This window comes from Dipteris shenzhenensis, chromosome 4 (genome assembly GCF_047967505.1).
Source record: "Dipteris shenzhenensis isolate YYH24624 ecotype China chromosome 4, Dip_SZ_1.0, whole genome shotgun sequence".
NCBI lineage: Eukaryota > Viridiplantae > Streptophyta > Polypodiopsida > Gleicheniales > Dipteridaceae > Dipteris > Dipteris shenzhenensis.
Genome location: NC_141599.1, coordinates 39,824,793 through 39,847,523, shown reverse-complemented (window position 1 = coordinate 39,847,523; position 22,731 = coordinate 39,824,793). Strand labels below are relative to the sequence as shown.

The 22,731-nt window shown below is 44.0% G+C and overlaps 2 protein-coding genes across 3 annotated transcripts in view; both read left to right on the top strand.

The window, feature by feature from the left end:
* Positions 1-1,992, top strand: part of LOC147902848 (uncharacterized) — a 52,517-nt gene extending 50,525 nt beyond the window's left edge. Inside the window, exons 6-7 of the mRNA XM_087374224.1 lie at positions 1,301-1,449; positions 1,644-1,992. Of these exons, the coding sequence (XP_087230350.1) occupies positions 1,301-1,449; positions 1,644-1,837 (343 nt within the window). The 3' untranslated portion in view covers positions 1,838-1,992. The remainder of the gene's footprint in view (positions 1-1,300; positions 1,450-1,643) is intronic.
* Positions 1,993-11,718: 9,726 nt separating this feature from the next.
* On the top strand, positions 11,719-22,460 carry LOC147902847 (uncharacterized). 2 transcript variants are annotated; one of them, XR_015540904.1, is made up of 5 exons: positions 11,719-13,847; positions 14,112-15,110; positions 15,701-16,876; positions 17,197-21,130; positions 21,715-22,460. XR_015540904.1 is itself a non-coding variant. In XM_087373844.1 (4 exons), the coding sequence occupies exons 1-4, from the start codon at positions 13,571-13,573 to the stop codon at positions 20,598-20,600; spliced, it is 5,856 nt and encodes a 1,951-aa protein (XP_087229970.1). In that variant the 5' UTR covers positions 11,719-13,570; the 3' UTR covers positions 20,601-21,666. The 2 variants fall into 2 exon arrangements, 1 of the variants encoding a protein (XP_087229970.1); XM_087373844.1 differs by lacking the exon at positions 21,715-22,460 and having other exon boundaries at positions 17,197-21,666.
* Positions 22,461-22,731: the final 271 nt, after the last annotated feature.

The following is a 22,731-nucleotide window of genomic DNA, read 5'->3' as shown; positions in this document are numbered from 1 at the left end:
CCAAATCTGTGACAATACCATCAGCAAAAATACGCTGAGGTAAGCCACTAAGAACATGCTCTGTTTTTTTATCTGCTGTAGACTCCTCCTAGGTCACTGTGTCTCCTATCAGACCTCAGTGGCTGCTCTAGGTTGAGCACTCCTGCAAAATCTGGTCACATTGTCTGCAGACGAGCCCCCTCCATTGCACCACCTTATGCTTTTCTACAGTTATAGGTCTGCACCAAGGTGTGCTGTGGATGTCTGGGCTTCTGCCCTGCAACCAACTGTATGTGTGGATGCTTCGTTCCCTCTGCCCCTAAAAATGAAATGTGACCTGCAGGCTGGGACTGCTGAAGAGTGTCTGCCCCCCAAAGAGGCCTATTTATAGAGGGCTCCAGGCCCTCCAGCTGGCTAACCAGTCTCTAAACAGACTAACAGCCACAAACCAGCCGAACTGGTCCGTGGTTCTTCGTACGCCTGACTGCCTCGTGTAGTCTGCTGCTTGTCGAGGTCCAGTCTATTGCGGCCATTGGCCCATCTTCTATGCAGGTCTACTTCCTCCAGCACCTGTATGCCGACCAGTTGCAGAGGTTTTCTGATGCTAACCAGTGCTGGTCCTTTGCAGATCTGTCTTGCCACTAGGCCTGTTCGAGGCGTCGGCATCCATCTATAGACTTTTGTGCGTGGGCCTACACCCACAGTGTCGATGCATATGCTCCATCACCCTCCCTTAGAAAAGCTCTGTTGAACAAGCCCGGGATGTCAACACGATTTGATCCATGTGCCCACAGTTGACTCGTAGCATCCACGAACAGTCTGGAACACCACTATTATATAGTCTAGTGGATAGTCTTTGGCATGGTTCGCCCAGATGGGACTCAGGTGGAGCATAGTTATGTTTACCTATAAGGGTACCATCTGCTCTCTCTCTCTCTCTCTCTCTCTCTCTCTAAATGTGTACTTTTCTCCACAAGTTACTTGTATATAAAACGCTCCAGTTTGTTTGTGACTATAAATGGCAGTACATGATCTCTCTTTAGTTACTATTATATTTCATTGAGGACCCTTTGTTCAGTTTGGAGTCTTATTACAAGTTGTACTTGCAGTAATTTATTTGAAAGATCAAAGACTCCGCAATTTTAGAAGTTTCAATTTTTGAAGTAAGCACTAGATTTTGTACAATTGGATATGTTTTTAATGCATTTAAATTGTCTCCAAGGCATGTATTGAAATTTGAAACGCCCTGCTGCTTTTAGATTAGAAAGGGGCCTCATAGACTGAACAGTCAAGGGTTATAGTGGTCTTTAATTCCTGCCAGGCTTGAGCTGGAAGGAGGACACACTGTCTTTGGAGATTTTCAAGACTTCAAAGGGCAGGCTTCAGATATAGAGTCTCTCAAAATGGTGAAGAGGTCACATATAAGCCAATTGAGGATGACAAATCGACAATATATGTTCGGTATTCAAGGTAGATGATAGCTGTGCATTTGCTTTTGTCTTTTTATAAATAATGAAAACGTTACAATTCCATACACTTGGTTGAATATTCTTCACAAGCTGTGAATTGAAGGACATATTTCACCTTATTGTTTACCAATTTCCAACTGCTGCTCCCTCTCAGTGCTAGAGTTTTACTGTTTCACATTTTATGCTGCTTTGCAGGGTATGTGGAAGTGAGTTGCATTGCTCGTGATTGCCGTGCGATGGCTTTGAAAAATAGAAATAACACGTACCTGGATTCTGTGTTGAGTGCAAAGGTTAGCCTAAGTATGGAGGTGGTTTTTCGAGTCGCTGGAGCTACAGAGGCACAATATTTTGAGGTGAATAAGGTGGTTGCCATGCACTTAACTGCATGACAATGTGACTGTATGCCAAAGTTGGGGGTTTGGTTTCCAATATTGTACATGCAAGTGCAGAAATTGCATAGTTATTATATACGCTTTACAGCATGGGCCTTTTGGATATCATTCACTCATGTAGATTCTTTTCTGGTCGGTGAAAATGTACTTTGGTACTTTACGATCTCCATTTAAGACGTCTCTTTGTACTTTCAATGCTTATATTCTCAATAATATTTGTTTTAATCAAATTAATGAACTATTGTACAAGGGTACAACAATCCTTTTGAATTCTATTCATTTATAAGAAAATAAAGTAAACATCTCAATAGCTTGAGGGGAAGATAAGATGAAAGTCATTAAATTTTTCCTTAACTTTAATGGAATTTTTTATCCACCATTTAAATGTCTTCCTCCCTCACAATATTGTAATGTTGCTTCAAATTGTGGGGGTTAAAGACCATAGTACTTTAACCCTGGTTATGTACAATACTCAAACACATATATATATGGATGACATAGAAGATTAGGGTGTTTTGCACCCACCAAAAACTTGTGTGGCTCTCTCTTCTAGCTCTCCCTCTCTCTCTCATTCTTTCATTCCACTTCCGTTGTTGAGATCTCTCAACTGGTATTAGAGCGAGGGTGTTCTAGCTAAGCCTGGGTGTGAGCCTAAAGCCTGAAGTCTATTGCTACAGCTCTATGGGAGGAAGGAGAAGCTCCGTTGGGTGTCTTTGCCTCCATCTTGATGTGCAGAGTTTGTGTAGAAACCTTTGGAAAGTTCTCTAAGTGATTTTTTGTAAGGCAACAGGTGGTTTTAGAGGCAAAAAGACGGTCTATTTTAGACCTGAGAGTCTTATGATGAAGATATCTTTCTCTAGAAGCTGAATCTCACCTTAAGATCTAAAGCAAAGTTGTAGAAGACTTTGAGTACTTCATTTTTTGTTCTTAGATCTCTGTCATCCAAGGTTTCAGTGAAAAGTTACAGCTCCTACAAAAAGTGACGAAATTCAATTTTCTGCACGGATTTGTGTATTGAATCTCCATATCCAGGCCACCATTTGCAGTTCAAACACTCCTAGTGAATTTAGAGCAATCCAAAACTATTACCTGTGAAGCTACTTCCGATTCCATGAAGTTCTAAAGCTGTAGTTTGTGTGAGTGGAAACTCAACATCCGGGCCTCCATTTGCATAGTTGTCTGTCCCGTTGGATCTAGGACTGCCTAAAACATATGTGTACAAAGCTACTTGCTATTCCATAAAGAATTGAGGGAGTTGTGATTCTCTGTGTTTTTCCGTCGTCTCTTTGAAGGAAATTTCTCAAAGTTTCTAAGACCTTCTCATTGATTGCCATGTGGCATTTTTGCTAAGGTTAAGTTTCCTAAGGTCCATTTTTGCAAAGAAATGCAAGGGTTGACAGGCTCTTACTCCATCCTTGGATGAGATTTTGGAGTTGTGGCAGAAGAGAGATATTTATAGATGGTCTTGCTGAGTTCGATTATGCAGTGAGTTCGATTATGCAGTGACGCTCATGTTTTGAGACATCCCAGGTTTTATTTTCACTAGCGATCATTGCCATGGGGCCGTGATTTCTTGGACACACCTTATGCAGATCACTCTGGTTGCAGACTGAGCCATGTGCGCTCATTTGTGGTTTGCATTGGGTTGCACTGGTTCCAAAATTAAAAAGTTTGATGGGACAAACTTTTCTTTGTGGAAAGAACAGATAAGAGATGTGCTTATTCAAAAGAAGCAGATTAAACCCTTGGCAGGGATTGAAGCTAAGCCTGCATATATGTCTGAGGATGATTGGAATGAGTTTGATGCATTAGCAAAGTCTACTATTAGACTTCATCTTGCAAAGTCAGTTTATTTCATAGTAGTAAATGAGCAGACTACGGAAGATTTGTGGAAGAAATTATGTGCCACTTATGAGAAGGAAACTGCCTCTAATAAAGTTTACCTCATGAAGAGGTTGTTTGAGCTGCAGATGAAGGGGTCTCCATTGCTTCTCACTTGAATGAATTCAATATTATTTTCAGCCAATTTTAGGCTCAAAAGATGAATTTTGATGCGAAGACTAAGGCAATATTTCTCTTATGTTCATTGCCATCCTCATGGGATACCTTCCGCACAGCTGTGAGTAACTCTGCACCTAGTGGAGTTCTGAAGTTTGATGATGTCGTGGGTAGCTTGTTGGCCGAGGAGATTAGACGAAAGTCTATGGATGGCAACAAGTAGGATACAACCTTAAATGTGCAAAGGGGTAGATCACAGTTTAGGGGGAAGTACCAAGAAAGAGGGAAGTCTCATAGCAAATCTAGGGCGCGAAACATTGAGTGTTACCACCGTGGCAAGAAGGGCCACATGAAAAAGGATTACTACAAGCTGAAAAGAGAGCAAAAGGATAAGAAAAAGAATGCAAATTAGGATGCAAATAAGAAGGAAGAGAGTCCAAGAGAGCGTAGGGGTAGACCCCCGAGGTGTCGCCTGAGTGGATGCAGAAAGATGAAGATCGAGGAGATTAATGCAATCAGTAATGATAGTTACAATGACATTCTCTTCATGTCTAGTCTACCTACAGACTTGCTTACCACTTCAGATGATGCATATTCCTAGGATTGGATTTTGGATTCTAGTGCTTCATTCCATGTTACTCCCCATAGGGAATGGTTCTCTACTTATGACAATGGAAAGACAGGTGTGTGCATCTTGGAAATAACTATGCATGTGACATAGTGGGAGCAGGTGACATAAAGTTTTCTTTTGTAAATGGGTTTGCATTTGTTTTGAAAAATGTGAGACATGTGTCTAAGCTGACCAAGAGTCTTATTTTAGCGGATCAGCTAGATGATATTGGTTTTCAGACCACGTTTGGCTTTAGGAGTTGGAAACTTCAAAAGGGCTCTATGGTTTTGGCTAGGGGTGCCAAATGTGGGACTTTATATCTTACACGTATCAGGGGTGTCTGATCATGTTGTTGTAATAACCGAGCAGCCAAGTACTTCTTTGTGGCACATGAGCCAGAATGGAATGAAACTCTTATTCCGTTTGGATTATGTACCACATTTGAATTTTTCTGACTTTGAATTTTGTGAGTATTGTCTCTATGGGAAGCATACTAAATCAGCCCATAAAAGAAGGGAAAGAAAGAGCTTAAAAGGCTTGATTTGGTGCATTCAAACATATGTGGTCCCATGCCTACACGGTCATTAGGCGGGGCTGAATACTATGTGACATTCATTGATGATGCAACTAGGAAAATGTGGGCTTATGCTATAGCTTGGAAAAGCGATGTGTTCCACATATTTCAAAAATGGTTGACTTTGGCTTAAAATCAGTCAGGTAGAATGCTTAAATGCCTACGAACTGATAATGGTGGAGAGTATATCTCTCATGACTTTCAGCATTTCTGTGATACATGTGGGATCAAGAGGGTCCGCTCGTACTCCAGAGCAAAATCCAATTGCAGAACAAATGAACTGCACCATTCAAGAAAGGTGGCAATGTATACTTTCCAATGCAAGTCTTTCTGGTGGTTTTTGGGCTGAGGCAATGAAGATTGCAATGCATGTGATCAATAGATCACCTAGCAAGAGTTTGGATGGTGGTATTCCTGAAGAGGCATGGAGTGGCAAGAAGCCCTCCTACTCTCATTTGCGTATATTTGGGTGTGAGGCATATGCACATGTGCCAAAAGAGCTTCGGAAGAAGCTAGATCCTAAGTTTAGGAAATGCATCTTTCTTGGTTATGGTGAAAGTGGAGAGATAGGCTATTGTCTTTGGGATCCAGAAGCAAAGAAAATCATATGAAGCCATGATGTGGTCTTCAATGAGAAGAAGATGCATAAGAGGGATGTGGAAATGAGGAGAATCACTTTCCAGGGTGTGAATCCACCCGCATATGTTGATAGACAGCAAGTTGTCCATACACCGAATGTGCAGGAAATGGTGCCACTAGGTACTCCCATAGGTACACAATCAAGGGTAGATAATGGATCATCTATTGGTGGCAATGATGAGCCAAATGTGGCTGATATGCAGGTGGGATAGCAAGTTGAACTGCCCTTGAGAAGAATAGCTAGAGTGTCTAGACCACCTGAGAGATTTGTTCCAGGGGTAGACTATGTGATGCTTACTGATTGCGGGGAGCCTTCTTGCTACAGAGAGGCTATGATGCACGAGGATCAGCGCAAGTGGGAGTATGCTATGCAATCAGAGATGAGTTCACTCATGAAGAATAAGACTTACTTAAGGGGATCTTAAAATAGTTATTCAATGTAATGAGCTTTTGTAAATATATGGAGGGGAACTTTAAATTCAAAACATCCAAACATGTATACACATGGTTTTAAAAATATCAAGATTTGAATGTAGGTCATTTTAAATATATGCTTGCTTGCATGCGTTAACCCCCTTCCGAATCAAGGTTTTACAAATACACAGAGTCAGGGTTTTGCGTCAGTTTACAATTTAGATCATTTGACCTTTTTGCTAAAACTTTTGGTTCTTAATGTAATGTTTTGAATGAGTTTCACTTTGAGCTTCTAATTTGGTAGGCAATTCAATAAGTTTTTGTGAAATAACAAGATTAACTCCCATGAGGCCATGATGTAAAAATTTGACACTTTGCTTTATGCATATGATCATTAAATGCATTTGCATATTTTCTTACCACATGTTGAGTCACTAAAGAGCAACTATCTTCCTGTCTAATCGGGCTTGAATATTGAGTTGCTCTATTAGCTTGATTTGTTTAATTCAATTGTCTCCAAACCTTCTTTGTTTGCACTTGGATTTGCTAGAAATTAGTACCATGTCCTAAAAGATGTTGTGTGTTAAAAGTGTTTGTGTATTTGGTTTTTGCTTGAGTTGCTTTGTTAAGCACTGGTTATGTATAGGTCAAAAACTTTCCAAGGATAGCAAGCATTCCACTTAGATCAAGATTGTATGTGGCTAGTTGATAGGTCAACTTTGAGTACTTAGCTTGAGTAATTTTGACTCCTTGCCTACTGCCTCTTTAATGCATTCGGCCATTCTTACATGTTTCCCTTCTCAAGTCTTCCATGACATTGTCCATGATATTGAAATGTGGAGATAAATGAAAATTCAAACTTTTAGCAAAGTTTCATATATGCAACTAGCATTTGTTTGCTTCTTGTCATTGGAAAGAAGTGTATTCTTTGTTGATGTGCGGAAAAACTAAATGCCACTTGTGGCCTTCATCAAAGAAGATAACCAACCATAAGCTAAATTCTGAAATCAACACCGCAACTATTATGTAGTGACTTGTCACAACAAACAAGTTGAATCTTTGCAAATCTCTTATTCTCTTTCTCTCTCTCTCTCTCTCTCACACACACACACACCCCCTCTCACTCACATACACACACACACACAAGTAAGGGGGAGAGAGAGTGAGAGAGAAAGAGAAAATGTGTGTACGTGTGTGCTTGCATGCGTGCGTGTGCATGCATGCGCACATGCACGCATGTGTGGGGGGGGGGGCGGAGAGAGAGAGAGTCACTCAAACATTTACATGCAAATGTGTTATACACACTCACAAAATTACAAATCCTTGTAGAATTTTTAGTATTTTGGATTGTGGGGGGAGGCATTAACCAATGAAAACTTAAGTGGTTGTCATTATGCTTGTTAACACTAATCAACCAAGGAAGCAATGGACATTTGTTGGTCACCACAGACTCACTCTCATCTCATATTTTTTTCCAGTATATCGTCCTTTCTTTTGATTTCTTTTTGGTTTCTCTCTCTTTAGCCATACATTACATTTGGTAAGAGGATTAAGGTGAGCATATGCTAAGTCCCTTGTCAAGCAATGGGAATAAGGTTGCATACTAAGTGTGTGTCTACAAATCTACCATTCCCTTGTATGTAGCCTTCTTTTTTTTATGAGTGAAATTTGAGTGAGAGTGTTCCATTATCTCCTAATAGAGGCTCTCTTTGCATTTCTTTACATTTGCATGATAAAAATTAAATTCTCTTAGACATGGCTTTAAAGCACACTTCTTTACAAGATACATCATGCAACAACTTGTGTTGGCACACTATTCAAATGGTCTATATTGAGGTACATAATTGGATTTATTAGCTATTTCACAGTATAGAGATTGGATGTTTACAAAGAAATAAAGGATTGGATCGTAATATCTATATGTACCAATATGTGTATATTAGCTCCCTATAAAATATTTAGTAGATTAGATGCATACATGGAGAATTAATACTTGTGACTCGACATAACTTAGTCTTAGTCTTCCAACCATCACTTTAGAACTTCTCAATAGACTTAATATTGGTTCATGAAGGTTATTTTCTACCTAGAGTATATTATTCTCTTTTGTAGTTTCCCCAAAGCTCAAATATGGTAGTTTAACCACTTGTTTGCTTGGATACTTGTAAGTTGGAATAGAATTTTGAACCTACTATCATTTAAACAACTAATGTCTTGTCACACAACAATCCAACTATTTGTAAAAGGTGCAATGCTTTAGTTAAGTGTACATATCTATGTGCACAACATGTGTGAAACCTTACATGGAGATAGAGTCATAGTTACATATACTATGTGCCCAAATTGATATGCACTTTGCTTGGACACAAGCTTTCTTATATTTAACTTAACATTTAAGAAAAAGAGAACGTATTTATAGTGTTACATCTATAATCATGTTGCATGTACTCTGGATTTTACTCCACATGGGACTTAATCAATTCATGGGATTAAAAGGGAAGTATTTAGACTTCAACTTGCACGTGGCTCTATAATGTTTTTTGGGAAAACTTAAGGATAGATAATTATTTATAAGTAGAAAATGAGAGCACAAAAAAAATATTGTTAGTGTTATCAACATAAAATCATAAGATAGCAAGTAATATTCTAATGGAAATTACTTCTACGTCTATGCGTGCCAGTTTTTGTGTGTGTGTTTTAGAGAGAAAGAGAGAGAGAGAGAGAGAGAGGGGGGGGGGGAGGGGGGGGCGCTTGGAGCTCAAATCTAAGTAATACGATGTAATAAGTATGGTCATGCGCAATCGAATATTGTATGCAATTAAATAAAACACTTATGCATTGGGAGAGTGTATAGAAGTTGCCTATTTTGAGCAGATCTGAAGTAGGCAACTGCAAGATAACTTTAGATATTTTATAGGTAAGCATGTACATTCTCCTTTAGTCTTGTAAACCTTGATATCGAACAATAATAACTATTGTCGACTATCACTTTTATTGCAAACATATATAATTATTACTAACTATTTCTATCCCACCAATGCACATTCATATTTCTTGAGTGAAGCTCACGATGCTTTTGACAATTCAGTCTTTTTGTATTGAGCAACATGTCGCTTAAAGAAGTTAGGTTATAATCTTGCCCACGTATGATGCTCGCGTTTCAAAAGCAAGTTTTAAACATTTGAACATGTTGAACTAATCTCCAGATAAATTGTAATGGAGGGTATGGAAGGAATCATGATAGCAACTTGTAGTCTAATTTTCTATTGAGACTTACTTATATAATATTATTTCCCTATATGTGATTCTCGAGAATTATAAGCCTAACGCTAAATGAGAAATAGAAGTTATAATTTTATATTTTGAAACGACATGCATACAATTCGTATTAGGATTTTAAAGGAAGTTATCCCGTATAGGTTTCACCTTCTAATAAGATAAAGTTGCCTTTTGACATGGCAAAATTATAGCTATCGATTATAGAATTGGTGAAGATTTATCATATACATGTGCATTCTTCTTGAAATTTGCACACCACAAGCTAAACAATGTGACAAATAAGATAGTATGAATTCATATCACGTGTCGTAACTAGTTAAGGGAGAAGGAGGCTATCTTGTGTTTATCCATTGTGTGGAATGTACTTAAATAAATTTCAAGAGTGCATGGACCCTTTTCCCTCCTGGGAAGATATAAAAAGAGGGAGAAATTTCTTCATGTTGGATTACCTTTTCCATATTTCAAACAAGAGAATGGGGATGATGTCCCTTGTGTTCATTAAAGTAGCAAAATAAAGACAAAAGATAAAGATGGTGTCTCATTATATTTTTAGGCGCTTGGCGAAGGAGTCTTTGTTATGTGCTTCAAGAACTCCAAACCCTAGAGCATGGGAGCATTGTTAGCAATTGATTATCTTCTGAAATCAAAGACAATATTTCCCTTGATAAGCAGCAGTGACACTGGCACGGTTTTCAATGTTCAAGGGGCTCATAATATGAACCTCGAAGGACTGTCAAAGGGCTCATATAGGGACCCAATAGAGGGTATGCCTATAGTCCCTCCCGCCCCAGAACGATATGGGTACATGGGACAAGAGCAAGGAGCATGGACGATATGAAGGAGCATGGTCGTGAAAGTGTAAAAATGAGAGGAAGGGGGGAAAATTTGTAAAATGGATGGTGAAATTAATAATGGCAAACAAGGGAGTCAAACCGGCAAAACGTCTTGACCAAGACTTAAAGACGGGATGGCAAGGGTGAATGGAGCAAACTTGAGGGTTAAGCAAGGTGGGTGTTTTTGACAAGATGGACCGGGTATTAATTGTTGGGTTTTCAAAAGCGGTTTTAAGGCGGTCGGTTTTCTCGGCCGGGGAAGGCTGTTTTTTCAACACGGCAGTTTCCGCGTTTGAAAGTTTTTGTTTTTCCCTCGCACGAAAAATCCTCCCGAAAATCGGGAAAAACGCATCAAAATCAAAAAAGCGGGGCCAAAAAAAGAAACCCCAGCAATCAGGCCGCCACGTAATCCTGAGTGCGGCTTATAATATGGATATGAATATGAATGAATATGAATATGAATGGATATGAATGTATCTGTAATATGTATGTATAATATGTGCCAGACTGAAAGTACATGTATGGATGTATATATAATATGTATGTATACTATGTGCCTGACAAAAAAATGGGCGGGCCCCACCCAACTCAGCTTTCTGAAAGTTTCCGCTCAAAAACCCACGCCTGCTATGGCGGTGGGTCCGCAAACCTAACCCTACGCATTCCGTGTGGGGTCCGCAAGCCCTACCGTAACCATACCTGACTAGGGTCCGGTTTCGGGCCGGGTTTACGCACCGGTAACCGCAACTGGCTAAAGTTTAGGGCATTGGCCGGCAGCCGTTCACTCCAAAACACCTTTGCCGGAATTCTTTTTTGACAGAGCGGCTTTAATCGTATGTCACCTGCCTATTCCCCCGCCTCCCCCGTACTCTCAGATTTCATTAGTTGCTCTTCTTCTAGTTTTGGGCTCTCCTTTGCTTTGTTCTTCGTTAGTTCGTTTGCCTGTTCTTGATCTTGCCCACTCTTGCTATCGCCCGCTCATGCCTTATTGATCTGCGCGTCATCTGCTTCGCCCTCCCTGCTTCATACGCACGGCTTCTTACAAGAAGATGGACAAGATCATGCAGCGCCCGCGGGAACGTCTGTCGTTGCGATTGTGCTCAGAGGAATTGCAGTGCGAATTTGGGCATTAGGAGCTTGCAATCGGGGCATTGGGCTTGCGATTTGTGAGTCCTTCCGATGGGGAAGCGCTTGTGTTGCGATCTCGTACTGCCTTTCTGCGCTTTGCTGATCTATGATCTTACTACTTCCGCCATGATTTCAGCTCAGGGGCGACGGGTGTGGAGGTTGGGAAGCAGGCGACGGGTATGCAGGTTGAGAGTGCGATGGAAATGGTGGAAGGAGAGGGAGGAGCTGGATGTGGTCGATTGTGTTTTGCGAAGCTATGGTGGGGGGGGGGGGGATGCGATTTTGCCACGACGAGGGTGCGATGCGATGCGGGGGGGGTTGCGATTGATTGAATTGAATCAATCAACAGGGCAGATTTGGGGGAGGAGGACGGGGGCACGGGGGTTGAAACCCTTACGCGGAATTAGAAGCGCGTTCAGTGAGGCGCACGGCGGGGCAGCAAAAGGGGGCCCGTTTATCGGCGGTGATGCGCAGATGACGGCGAGAATGACGGCCGACGGGAGCCCGCCTTCCGGCAGCCCGTCTCCGCTTCTTAACCGCACGACGGCGACGAAGAATGCGTGCCACGTCAAGGGGCCCGCGCCCCTAAATGGCCACGAACCTTCCAGGAAACCCCAGGGGTCATAATAGAATTGCGCGCCAGCGGGGCGCATGGATGGCCTGTGCTCCGCCGACGTGGCGACACATCGCTGGCCACACTTTGCCCACGTCGGACAGTGGCGCATCACGCCCCGGGTAGTTACTGGAGGGTGACGGGGCGATGACTCATGATGGATGGCATGAGTCATGAGTGATGACTCATGACCACCCCATGGGGGCGTGCGTGCCTGCATTGAAAGCAGGAGGAGTCAGCGGGTGGTCGCAGTAAATGAGACCCGTGACGGGCTAGATTTGAACCCGGGTTTAATCTAGCGTTCTTCGAGGGAGTAACCGGTGTCAAGGCAAGGGTGCCACGTGGAGCGGGTAAGCGACAACATGTCAAGATGATATAGAGGGGCGGGCAACCGGGGAGGACTGGCAGCTGGCGGTGGACCGGTGGTGCCCTCTTCTTCATCGTCTCCTCTCTTCTCACTTTCTTTTCTTTGCCTAATTTCCTGCGTCGTGCTGCAGACAATGAACCTTCTTCTTTGGTTTCTTTGCGAGTAGCTTTTCTATGTTTTTTTGGCGGGGTCACCACCCTCTTCGTCGCCGGCATCATCACCATCATCATCATCACCTCCTCCTCCTGCTGCTCCTCCCCCTTCTTCTTTCTCCTTTCGGACAAATCTCCGTCGCACGTTTCGTTGCCACCCGCATCGCGACGCCAGACGATCTAAGTTTCGCCGCCGCCACCACATGCGGAAGGAGCGGGGGGCGAGCGTCGGCGTGAGATGGTCATCATCATCAAAGCAGAGCCAGCCAGATCCAGGCAAGGGCGAGGCAAGGGGAGGGGGCGGATCTAGAGCGTAGGCGGAGGAGGAGCAGAAGGAAGAAGGCAAAGAAAGAGGGGAAGGTGAGAGAGAGAGAGAGAGAGAGAGAGGGATCGACCGAAAGCTGGTGTTTTTGTTGCGGGCGCCAAAAAGCATAAGCAACTGGGTGATATCACTTTAGCGTGCAGTCAAAAAAGAGACCTAGCAAAAAGACAACAGAGAGGGGCTTGTTCTCTGCCGAGCAAAGGGGGGGGGGGGGGGGGGTTGGGGGGTATGCTAAACATCTGTCGTCTATCTTTACCCATCCAAGTCAAGTCATATCTCCACCCTACAACTTCTTGTGCTGAACCGTCCTGTTGATGGGTTCTCTTCTTCGGCCTCTCTCCTCCCTTTCCCTGCTCTCCTCCTCCACCCCCCTGATTTTGGGTCCTCTCCAACACCACCTCCTGATTCTGGGTTCTCTTCCTCTTCCTCCATTCCTTCCTTCCCTGCTTTTGGGTCCTCTCTCCCGCCCTTTCCCTGTCTTGGTTCCTTAGGTTTCCTGCCTCCCCTGCTTCTCTGTTCCCTTCCTCCCTCCTCTTCTCGTTTCCTTCCTCCTCCTGGTTTCCCTCCTCTTCCTCCCCCGGCTATGGCTTCCACCCCCCCTCCTCTTGGATTCCTCCCATTTGCTTCTTGTCGTTTCTCTTCTTCTACCCTCAATTCCCTCTCTTAGCCGCCCAAAACCACCATGTCCCTTTCTAGGGTTCGCCCCTTCCCCCCCCTCTCCCTCCCCTTCTTGCACTTCTTCTGCCTCCTCCTTCGGCTTTACAGTCTCGTTGACACAAATTTGGTTAGATAGAGAAGCAGATGTATAGCTCCAACGGAGGTGATGCTCGATCCGCAGGCGCTTCCTTTGCTCGTGAGTCCTCTTCTTCCATGCCTCCTGACCATCCCTCTGCCAACTGGGAGAGGCAGGTTCTCAGCAGAGACAAGTTTGATCGAGCAGACCGGGATAGATATACAGCAGGGAAGAAGGAGTGGTCTTCCGACAGATCTTCGTCTGGTCCTTCCTCGCACAGGTCCTCCAGCGTGCTTTCTGCCAACGGAAGCCTGCCTGGCCCTCCGAACAAACGACGGGCTGTAGGTATTTCCCCGTCTGTGATCTTGTGGTCGTTCTGGTGCGCGTGTCCCCTTCTTTGTCGTCATTTCCCGAGCCTACGTACACGACGGAAAAGAACAAAATTGTATTTTCCGCAAACCTTAACATTGAAAAGGCAGTTTCGCGTGCAGTTACAGCAGTGAACAGCAACTGACGTCTTAATAGTTGTACAACGTGTGTTGGAAAGACGATTAATGGACGGGGGCCTCACCACTCACCTTGCTTTCCTTTGTGCGTGTGGTTGTGCAGGTCGGCATGGAGTCGTCGTTGAGAACGGCAGGTATGGTGCTGCAGTTGGCCGCTCATCCGATTCTTGTGCTCTCCGGTGTTCAGCTTCACCGGTGGAGAACGGAAAGGCAGAGAGGGATGCGTGCAGCTTGTCTGGCGGCCGAAGCCCAGGGTACAGCAACAGTCCGAGCACAGAACGACCTAGCGAAGAATTGGATGCGCATCATTTTAGAGAGCCGTGCCTTTCTCCTGCTGATGGGAGGCCTGCGTCCAGCCCGAGGTTGGATTCTGCCTCTCGTCCTTATGGATGTCAAAATTCGCTTGAAGCGCTTGGTTCATGGGATCGAGAGAGGTCAAAGTTTGGCACTGGGTTTGGTTGGGATGCGTCTCACAGAGAACGGGATTTCAGAGAGAGGACGTGGAGCAAGGTTGAATTTCACAGGAGAACTGGCCCGCTCCCGAAGCTTGACTCTGGCAGAGACTGGAGTCTAGGAGACAGGGAGTTGGAGGGAAGATTGGACAGATACGGCAGTGCCTCTAACAGGGATCACGTGTTTCCAGATGTTTTAAGTGGCAGTAAGGAACATTCTCGTCATGATTGGAGAGGCCGGGACAGGACTCTTTTGTCCTCATTTTCTTCTCGAACTCCTGCATGCCCTTCCAATAACTTCTATCCAAGAGATTTGGGTGCTCCCTTGCTTGTTTCTGAAGTATCTGGATCCACGGCATCTCCTCAACACTCTCCTTTGCAGAATTCAACTGTCCATGAGAGTGTTCGTGATGATGTGGGGCATGCCTCACCCAAAAAAAGGCCCCGTCTGACCTGGGGTCAAGGTCTTGCCAAGTATGAAAAAGAGAAAATAGAAGAGGACCCAGTAAGTGCCAAGAAACCCGAGGAAGGGCAAAATCATGAACTTAGTCTGATGGATGGACCTGCCAAAACGGATCATCCTGGAGCCTCTTTGCCGAATTGCTGTGTGCTTTCTAGCCAGAGCAGTGCAGACCAAATGCACAGTGCAGGTGAGAATTTCTGGCAACACATTCCCACAAACGCTGTTGCAAATTGTCTAGTCGAGTTGCATGTTGTATGTCCTCCAAACTGTTGTTTTTAATGGATGTGTGTGGTTGCTGGAAAAGCAGCGGTCTTGTGGTTTGCTCACAGTGAGCTTTTGTTTGGTTTTCGTCCTTTCTTGGGTGCCTCAGTCTCTGGCCTGCCATGCCAGAGGCTTCCTTTGCAGTTTCGTAAGCCTGTTTGTGCAGCAGATGTGACACACTTCAACCTTGTAATGGACTATTAAAGCTGCCAAGTCTTCTGAAGGAATCACATGGTGGGCTAGAGGCCTTTAGGTGGTTGTCACAAATATAGGTGTTTATCCCATTGTTGATATTGTTCATCGGTATATTTTCTTAATTCTGTGTGTGCAAAGAATGTCTTTGAATTTGCTTTTATTGTGTATTTTGATTGCATGCACTGCAAAGTAATCAACAGAGCTTGTATGGCCATGATTCCTGTGCGGCCCCTGCTTCTATCTCGTTTTTCCTTGAGCAAGGCTGTTGTTTGGTTACATGTGCCAAATCTGTGTTTCTTATTGGGTTGAAACTTGGTGCAGGGGTTGTGCAACCATCAGAAACGCGAAGTATGGGATTTACTTCTTCAGGACTTCGAAATGCTCTTCCCTGTGCCTGTCCAGAGATGTCTACTATGGAACAGATATCGTATGGACAGGATGCCATTGCTAGAGACTGTGATACAAGGCTAGAGAAATCGCTGCCCCAGAATTCTGAGCAGAGGCTCTTGACTGTGGATTATTCTTCAGCTTTGCTGGATGCCCAAGCTCTCCTTGCAAGTTATCAGAAGAATGCTCTAAACGTGTCCAAAGATACTCTCATGCAGCAGGTGGAGAGACTAGAATTTGAGATTGATCTTGTGGAGAAGGAGCTTGTCAAGCTGGAGAACGATCATGTACCTGAACGTACACTTGTCCAGAAAGATGAAACAGAAGCTATGGCAGATCAGGACTGCAAAATGCCTGCAAACTGTGCTGTCGAATCTTTTAAAACGTCCAGTCCTCAGTATGAACAGGTTGCTTCTCCAGCTTGTGCTGTTGACGCAGCCATCGAGGAAGGTCAGACTATGGAAAAGGCTGCTATGCATTGTGAGGAGAATTTGAGTGAAGGTCAAGCAGCTGCCAATCAGGATGCATTAGCTGTAAGTGGGGCTGAAGTAGCAGTAGGAAGTACCATGTCTGAATGCCAAAAAGCTGATGGGGGAGTTTCTGAAGACATCATGGCTGTTGAAAGTATTGCACTGGAACCCCCAAAGGATTTGATACGTGAGTCTGATCAGGCAGCTTGTGTGGAAAAGGCTGGTGACTTCATTTCCCACATCTTACAAGCGAACCAAGAATTAGTGAAGCATGCTCTGGATTCTTTGGCTCACCTGCTTCCTATTAATTTTACATCAGGCTCAGGGAAACTTGATGATGATGTGAAACACTATTGTAGCCCTCAAGAAGCCAGTATCTGGAAACTCAATGCAGAGAGCCACGAAAAGAAAAGGAAGTTTCTGGAATCCAAGGTTGCAGAGAGAGAATGCTTTTTGAAATTTACAGAGAAAGTGCTGGCTGTTAAATACCGGGCTCTGAGAGAATCTTGGAAAGTGGAACTGGTTGGCAATAGTCAGCGGAAAGAGCATGTAAAGGCTTTTCGGCACTGTGAGCCAGAACACTGTAACGGCAGTGCTCCTCCAAGCCAACGAACCTCAGTCAGACCGCACTCTGCAACATGTAAGCTTATTCTGAGCTGTAGATAGAATTTTCTGTGGCATTTCATTTTCATGATGTTTTTCTATCTTTGTTACTCTTAGGAATCTTACAGTCATAAACTGACCCAAAACTTTCAGAGGTTGAGCGCACATGGAAGTCATTTGTGCATGCTATATATTTTTATCTTTCCCTTTGTTTTTGTGGAAGTTGGAGTTTGCTTCCTCGTGCCTGCTTGCAGAATTTAGTGAAGGGGGTCTACGTGTGCATGTGCATATTTGTATTTCTAATTGCTCTATGTTCTATGTTTAATCGTATGCCCTGACGGTTCCTTCTTTGTACAGGTCCAACCATTCCTGATGTAGATGATGATGAGATTCAAGTAGTCAGCAAACTACTTAGTGATCCACCTGTTGATTATCAGAGAGCTTACCTGAGAATGCCATCAATGCTTGTGGATGATAAAGACAGAGCTTTTCATAGATTTGTAAAAAATTATGCCCTGGTGGAGGACCCGATTGCTGCAGAGCAAGAACGAAGGACAATGAATCCATGGTCAGTGGAAGAGAGAAAGATTTTCTTGGATAAATATTCTTTATTTGGGAAGAGCTTCAGCAAAATTGCCTCTTTTCTTGAACACAAGACGGCTGCTGATTGTGTTCAGTTCTACTATCAAAATCAAAAGTCGGAGGAATTTGAGAAAGTTCATCGCAGGCATCAGCTGAAAAAGCGAAGAGACTATTCACGATGTAGTGGCTCTTATCTTGCAACGACCACCTCAGGAAATAGCCGGCATCGGGATGTGCACTCTGCTCGTGCTGAAGGTCTAACATTGGTGGCTGCTGCAGCAGCTGCCATGTCTATACCAAGGGATTTCTCCAAAGTAGGGCGGAGTACCAGCAAGTTGGTTGAACGTGCCCGGCAATTTTCAGCTGAGGTCCCTGCTGCTAGTAGCTCCCCATCAGCAGCTATTAGCTCTTGTCCAGTGAATAATTCTAGCTTGAAGATTCGAGATAGAAATTCGAATAAGCAAGGACTTAGCTCCATGGTACCTACAGGGAAGGCCAGCCATGGAGAACCTCAATCAGGAGTAAAGGGAGCACGTACCATTCATTCCCGCTCTCTTAAGGGATCCAGTGAAGATATAGACTCACAGTGGACGGATGGTGAAAGGGAGCTTTTTACTGGTGCTGTTGCTATGTTTGGAAAGGATTTCCACAGCATTTCTTTGCGCGTAGGTTCCAAAAGTCAGGCTCAGTGTAAAGCGTTCTTCAGCAAAACGCGTAAGCGCCTGGGTCTGGACCAGTTAGTGGAACGCCATAAAGCCACTGCACAAGCAGGCATAGACCTTGGCACAGATGATGTGATTCAGCCTGAAGACATGAAGCCTTTGCAAAATTCTCAGGACGTTGTAAGTCAGATTTATTCTAAACCATCTGCCCCAGGTGTGGAGAGTCTGCAAGGTGACAGGTCAGAACAGCAGGTCAGAGTTGAGGAACTTATACCTCATGCAGAAGTGACCGTGGTGAATGAGTGCAGCAGTATGCTGGAGGTCCACGATGTGAATACAGAGCCGGGAGGGGATAATGACTTTGAGCATATCACTGTAGTAAGTGCATTGAAATCCTTGCAAGCTGGGACCCAAGTCTCTCCAGTTGATGATTCAACGCCTCTCTCTAATGATGCTTGCAAAGGAGTGCCTAATGCCGCTTTTGATGCTGTGAAAGAAGAGGCATGTTCATCCCTTGACAATGGGGATATGCCACAAGGTATGTCCCAGGACTCTCATTTGATCAATGAAAGTCTAGTCAATGGCATCCACAGCTGCACTCAAGAAGCAAGTTTAGTTTGTGCCGAGACACTGCAGTTCAAAACAGAGCCAGTGAGAATTAAGAAGGAACCTCTTGCAGCATCCAACATTGTGCATGGTATCTCCAACCCTACTCTAGTCCCTGCTTCTGCAATGCCAATGGCAGTGCCAGTGCTCTTACCCAGCTCTCTCACAGCAGCCCCTACAGGACCACCTGCTCTGTTAAAAGATAGAAGCCTCAAATTGCCTGAAACCAAAACCAGGAGGGAGCCAACATCATGGACTCAGGAAGAGAAAGATAAGTTCGTTGACATAATCAGGAAACATGGGAAGGATTGGGACCGGCTGCGTGAAAGCTTGCCTGCAAAATCTTTGACACAGATTAAAACATATTTTCAGAATTCAAAAGCTAAATTAGGCTTGACATCTGAAGGGGCTGTGAGTGGTGGAAGGGGTGGCTCAGCAAGAAAGCGCAAGGCAGATGACTCAGATTCGAGCAGCAATGCAGGTTCAGGAGGGCAGATTGTTCCACAAAAAGTAGGTCTTCACGCTGATGAGGGTAGCTTGAAGGTGAGTCCAGCCTTGTTGGGTGTTACTGGAGCTTTAGGAAGTAATATGGTTAGTGCTGAAGCCCTTGCATATGCGACCCTTTTTGGCCGAAATCCAGCTCAGGTTCTGGAGGATCCAGTCAGTGCACAAAAGGTTTTTCATTCAATGAGCCTAGCTCAGAATTCTACCGCCTCAGGTATTATTCCAATGTTTAATCCGGCTGTTTTCGCTTCCCCCAGCCTTCGCCCTGTACAGCAATCGTATGTTCACACGACTTCTCTCAAGACACCACAGCAGGTTAATCACCAGCAGCCACAGTCATCTTTGACACCCTTAGTTGTTGTTCAACCGCTGCAGCAGCAAGGAACCCCTGTTGGGATACACCAAGCACATCAGTTGCAGCAGCAGCAAGCTGTTGCAAGGAGTCTTCAGGATCTGCCTATTCCTGTAGTTCAGCAACTCCATAAGCAGGCCCACCAATCCCAGCAACAAAATGTGCAGGCTTTACTTCAGCAGCAGCAGCAGCAGCAGCAGCAGCAGCAACAGCAACAGCAACAGCAACAGCAACAGCAACAGCAGCAGCAGCAGCAGCAGCAGGTTGTACAGCAGTTGCAACAGCAGGTAACAGAAGCGGTATTGCAGCAGCAACTACAACCTCCACTCGTCCAGAGGCAGCAACAACAGCAGATTCAACTAACTTCTCAACAAGTGCCACACCATCTTCAGCAGGTCCTCAGTCATCATCAGGCCCAGTCTCACCAACAGTCGTTATCTCAAGGTGTGAGTCAGCAATCACTGGGTACCTCCAATCTAGTTATTGGGCAACAGCACGCCACAGGTAGTCAATCTAAGGCTGCGAGTCAGCAGCAACAGCCAGTGCAGTTTCAGTCTCCGCTTTATCTTCACTCGAAGTCGCAAGCCTTGTTGCAGCAACAACAGATGCCTCAGCAGCAACTGCAGCAATTACAACTTCATGTTCAACAGCTGCAGCTTCACAGGCAGCAGCAACAACCGCCCCCGTCGCTGCAGCAGGTGCAAATTCAGCAGCTCTCGAAACAAATCTCTGGAAGTTCTCAGTTGCAACCACAGAATTTTTATCTTCTTCATGAGCAACAGCAGCAGCAACTTGCTCTTCTCAGGGAGGTGATGCAAACATCGAGTGCTAGTTCTGAGATTCCAAAACAGTGCGACTCTGATCTTCAAAACCTAACCAAATTTCAACAATCTGGCTCAGAGGATTTGGAACCAGTGGTTCCCCAAGTGTCCACTCAAGCCCCATCAAAATCCCAGGTCACTTCTGAAGCACAAGTCCGTGTTGGTGATGTAAAGTTATTTGGTCAGTGGCTCCTTTTGCAGCCAACCTCCAGCTCTCAGGAGACTAATATTTAGTTTATTGAATTCCATTCTTTTTTCCTGGACCCCTCTATTGGGAAAGTGCAAAATTCATTCAACTAGTAGAGGGAATTGAGGATGAAGGTTTAGAACATGAGAGCCAAGGAGCCAGATCAGTAATCGTTTCATTGTTGGGTCCTTTTGGGTGCTTAATTTGCACGATGCTGATTATGATCATGTCTGAACCCTTCTCTTCCATGCATCTTGTTGTGCCTTATCGTTGCTATTTTGGAAGCCCAAAATTTCTCTGCAACGATAAAGATCCTGAGATTTGCAATTCTGTGGAGGGCTTGCTGAGCGATGTGCATTTTAGAACCCTCGTCAAATGGAAGTGCTAGAGAAGAAAGGCGTGAAAGGGGCTTTGGCAAAATCACCTCCTCCCTGCAATGTGAGCTGATATGATATCCTTGCAATTTTGGGAATGCTCAGATTTCACTTCGGAAACGGTGTCATGGGACTTGCACCAGTTGAAGAAAGCGAACATAACTTACAAGTTTGGCTCATGTTCTCAAACACCCTGACTTCAGGCAAGGATTTCCCCATCATTGGTCCTGTGAGAAGCACAGCATGGTAGTGTCATGCAGTGATGTTGTAGAGGTGTAAGTGATCTCCATCGAAAGCAAAAGATTTGTGTGAAATTCCTACAAAGCCTGTGCAGGGGTTGTTTTCTTGAGGTGTCCACGTACATGCTTTAGCACCATTTTCATTAAGGAGAGGAATCCAGGCCTGGCCTTACTGTGAGGCACATAGATGAGTGCACGAAACTACACAGAATTGTAATTATTGCTCTTTTGAAAGCAGCAATCATCTGGTGCACTTTTTGGATAACCAGAGTGTATCATTTTGAGTAGTCATTGCCATCCTCTTGAATATTGCAGGACTCATTCCTGGTGCTTCTTTGCTAAGAATATCCATCCATGTGCTGATGAGTAGTCGTAGTAAATGAGCTGGTGTTTTGACCTTCTGTGTTTTTAAATCTTCATATTTGGTGCTTTAATCTGTTAAGCTATGTAGCTAAATAAACTTGAGAGAGCATTATGGTGGCTTGCAATGTGTTCTGCAAGGGGTATGATTTGCCTGTTCTCTGACAAGCTTTGATAATGTGTTGTAGGTGTTTTCTTCCAGCACGTTGGCTTTCTTGAACTGCAAGCTTAGGGAGGACATCACTGAAAGCAGTCAATGAGCGTCCTCATCTAAGGAGGCCCAAGAATTGGCACTTAGGTAGTGTAAAAATGATAGGTCCTGCTCCATGAGATTGAAGGCTGAGGTGCTTAACAATCAAATGCAATTATCAAGAATGACATTTGCTGTGATGCGAGAGAAAGGACATCTTGACAGGACCACCACATGCGTTTAAATTTTTGCTCAGTTTCTTGCACATTTTGTTCCAGGACAAACATGGCAAGGTGAATATTGCCAAGCATTATACCTGTCTTTAAGACACAGGCATGAAACCTGTAAGAAATGTTTATGAGGAAGGCTGGGAAGTCAGCATGTACATTAGATTGAATCCTCAGATCTGTGAATAAAACGAAAAAAATATTGAAAATTGGAGTATATGCAAAGCACTTAAGATTTTCCTTCTGACTACAGGGATATATTTTCTGCAAAACCTCGATACAATTTTGTAATATTAAAGGATTTGACAAGGCCCTACAAAGCCATACAGTAAAGGTGAGAGAACAATATCAATTTTTCATGTATAATCACTTTTCAGGCTCTTGAATGAGATTAGGCAGCCCTATTGCTGTAGAATCAGCAACACCAATTGTTATGGAACTCTCAGCAGTCATTCATGTCCTTTGCTTCCTCTTCAAGACACTTAAAACAGTTGTGTTGAAGCTCCTTGAAGTTGAGAATGACCATGATGAAGTGGATGAGCAATAATTATTTGAGTTCCTTGAAGTTGAGAATGACCATGATGAAGTGGATGAGCAATAATTATTTGAGTTAATGATGAAAGCAGTTATAAGTGTACCATCCGATTTAGATACTGCATAAACTTGCCAGAAAGATCTGAGGCAGCATGTTGTAGGATGCCTCTAGTTGTATAGGCTTTCTAGGCTAGTTGCAATACTGGCTCTAAATTGGAGAGTATTTGGTTCAGATTACACCAGAGCTACCAACC

Coding starts and splice junctions, on each gene's coding strand:
- LOC147902847 (XM_087373844.1), top strand. CDS start 13,571: ATGTATAGCTCCAACGGAGGTGATGCTCGATCCGCAGGCGCTTCCTTT. Junction 13,848..14,111: donor GAACAAACGACGGGCTGTAG/GTATTTCCCCGT, acceptor GTGGTTGTGCAG/GTCGGCATGGAGTCGTCGTT. Junction 15,111..15,700: donor AGACCAAATGCACAGTGCAG/GTGAGAATTTCT, acceptor AACTTGGTGCAG/GGGTTGTGCAACCATCAGAA.